We start from the raw sequence: 1,650 nt of genomic DNA on the forward strand, positions 1-1,650 counted from the left end.
TACTGGACCTGAAGGAGAAGTGGCTGTGGGTAATCAAAGAGGAAAAGCTTGACTTCTGTCCCAGGCCAGTGCCCAACTGCTAATATTGTGGGCCAGAGATCAAACCCAGGCAAGGGTACCATAGGGTGTGTAGCCAGGGGCTGATGCCTAGCTCAGGAACCACAGATAGGATCAGCGCCCAAGACGAGCTAGCAGTATTCATGTGACTTGTTTTCAAGTGGGGACACAGATGTTTTGAGGGCAAATCCCCTAGGCGTGGATCCTCAGCGTCTGTCAAGGATTCAGAAAAACCAGAAAGAGACAAAGGATGGATCTACGAGGTTACAACAAAACGAAACAAACAGACACACCCCAAGCAGTGAAGACCGTAGAACTTCACTCTTGATTGACAGTTGAAGCTAGCGAGTGGCCTGAGGACAGGTGAGAAATCTCCCTCCCTCCTGCCCTTTTACAGCAAAGAGTCAGTAGGGACAGTTGCGGTGGGCGTCAGCCGCAGGTGGCGGCGGGGCTTAGCTGGGGCAGAAGAGGTGGAAGTTGGTGCGCGTGAACTCGTGGTGGATGCTCTCGAGAAGCGCGTCTGCATCAGGGGCAGGCTCGTGCGCGTCGGGCGGCCGCGGCCGCGCGCTGTATTCCGGGGTGTAGGTGAAAGAGAAGGCGCTGGGGTAGAAGATCGCATCCCCACGCAGTAGGCTCACGGGCACGGTAATGGGAGTGCGCAGCCAACGCCAGTCGCTGCCGAAGGCCGCCACGTCTGGCACCACGCACACCAAGGACCGCGGGCTTCTGTGGGTGGTGGGATATGGAGGATAGATTGGCAAATATTCCAACCTCTGAGCCTTGGGGCCAAGCTGCCCTCCTCCTTCCACCTCCCCGCCGTCGGTACCTGAACATAGTTTCTGCTTCCACATCTCCAAACCACACCTTGAGTCCAGCGTGGAAATTCTCTCCGTGCAGCTCCAGCGTGGCCACATCACCTCCGCCGCTCAGCTGGGGGCGGATGGGACCAGATGTAGGTGGCTGGGGAAGGTGTGTGTGGGGTAGGGGTGGGAGCCTCCCGGGTCCCAGGGCAGACAGCCCACTCTGCAGTTCACCTCCAGCGTGCTGATGAGGGGCACTGGAGTGACAGGTTCCCGGGTACAGGCCAGGCTGGTGCTGAAGGAGAACTCCACCGACTCGGTGCCAATGATGGTCCAGCAAGAACTGTCGTTGAGCAGCGCCCTGTTGGCCTCCTTGGGGCAGAGGGAAGCCTGGCAGGAGGTCCAAAGAATGGAACTGAAGCCTCGCTAGTGGTTCAGCCTTATCAAGTTTCCCTCCTAAGCTTTCCCGTTTGTCTGCTCCAGGGAGCTTGAGTGTGACCCCCATACTGTATGGGGTATATATCCAAATACATTCTTCTTTTAAAACAATATTTTTTATTTATACTTTATGTGTGTGTGTGTGTGTGTGTGTGTGTGTGTGCGCGCGCGCGCGCACACGCGCTTCAGTACCAGTGTGGAGAATCTTCCTCAATTGCTCTCCACTTTATTTTCCAGACAGTCTGTCACTGAACTTAAAGTTGGCCAAAGGCTAGATTGGCTAAGAAAAGCCCTGGAATTCTCCTGGCTCTGGGATTACAGGTGTGGGCCACTGTGTTCAATTTTTTTTTTTTTT

At 55.2% G+C, this 1,650-nt stretch overlaps 1 protein-coding gene across 1 annotated transcript in view; it reads right to left on the minus strand.

Annotated features, from left to right (window-relative positions):
* Positions 1 to 336: 336 nt before the first annotated feature.
* The window catches only part of Rbpjl (recombination signal binding protein for immunoglobulin kappa J region like), a 10,426-nt gene continuing 9,112 nt past the window's right edge, over positions 337 to 1,650 (minus strand). The window contains exons 10-12 of the mRNA XM_005362932.2: positions 1,092 to 1,247; positions 884 to 987; positions 337 to 783 (exon numbers count right to left, since the gene is read on the minus strand). Of these exons, the coding sequence (XP_005362989.1) occupies positions 510 to 783; positions 884 to 987; positions 1,092 to 1,247 (534 nt within the window). The 3' untranslated portion in view covers positions 337 to 509. The remainder of the gene's footprint in view (positions 784 to 883; positions 988 to 1,091; positions 1,248 to 1,650) is intronic.

The sequence above is a fragment of the Microtus ochrogaster genome, linkage group LG8, assembly GCF_000317375.1.
Source record: "Microtus ochrogaster isolate Prairie Vole_2 linkage group LG8, MicOch1.0, whole genome shotgun sequence".
In the NCBI taxonomy this organism is placed as follows: Eukaryota; Metazoa; Chordata; class Mammalia; order Rodentia; family Cricetidae; genus Microtus; species Microtus ochrogaster.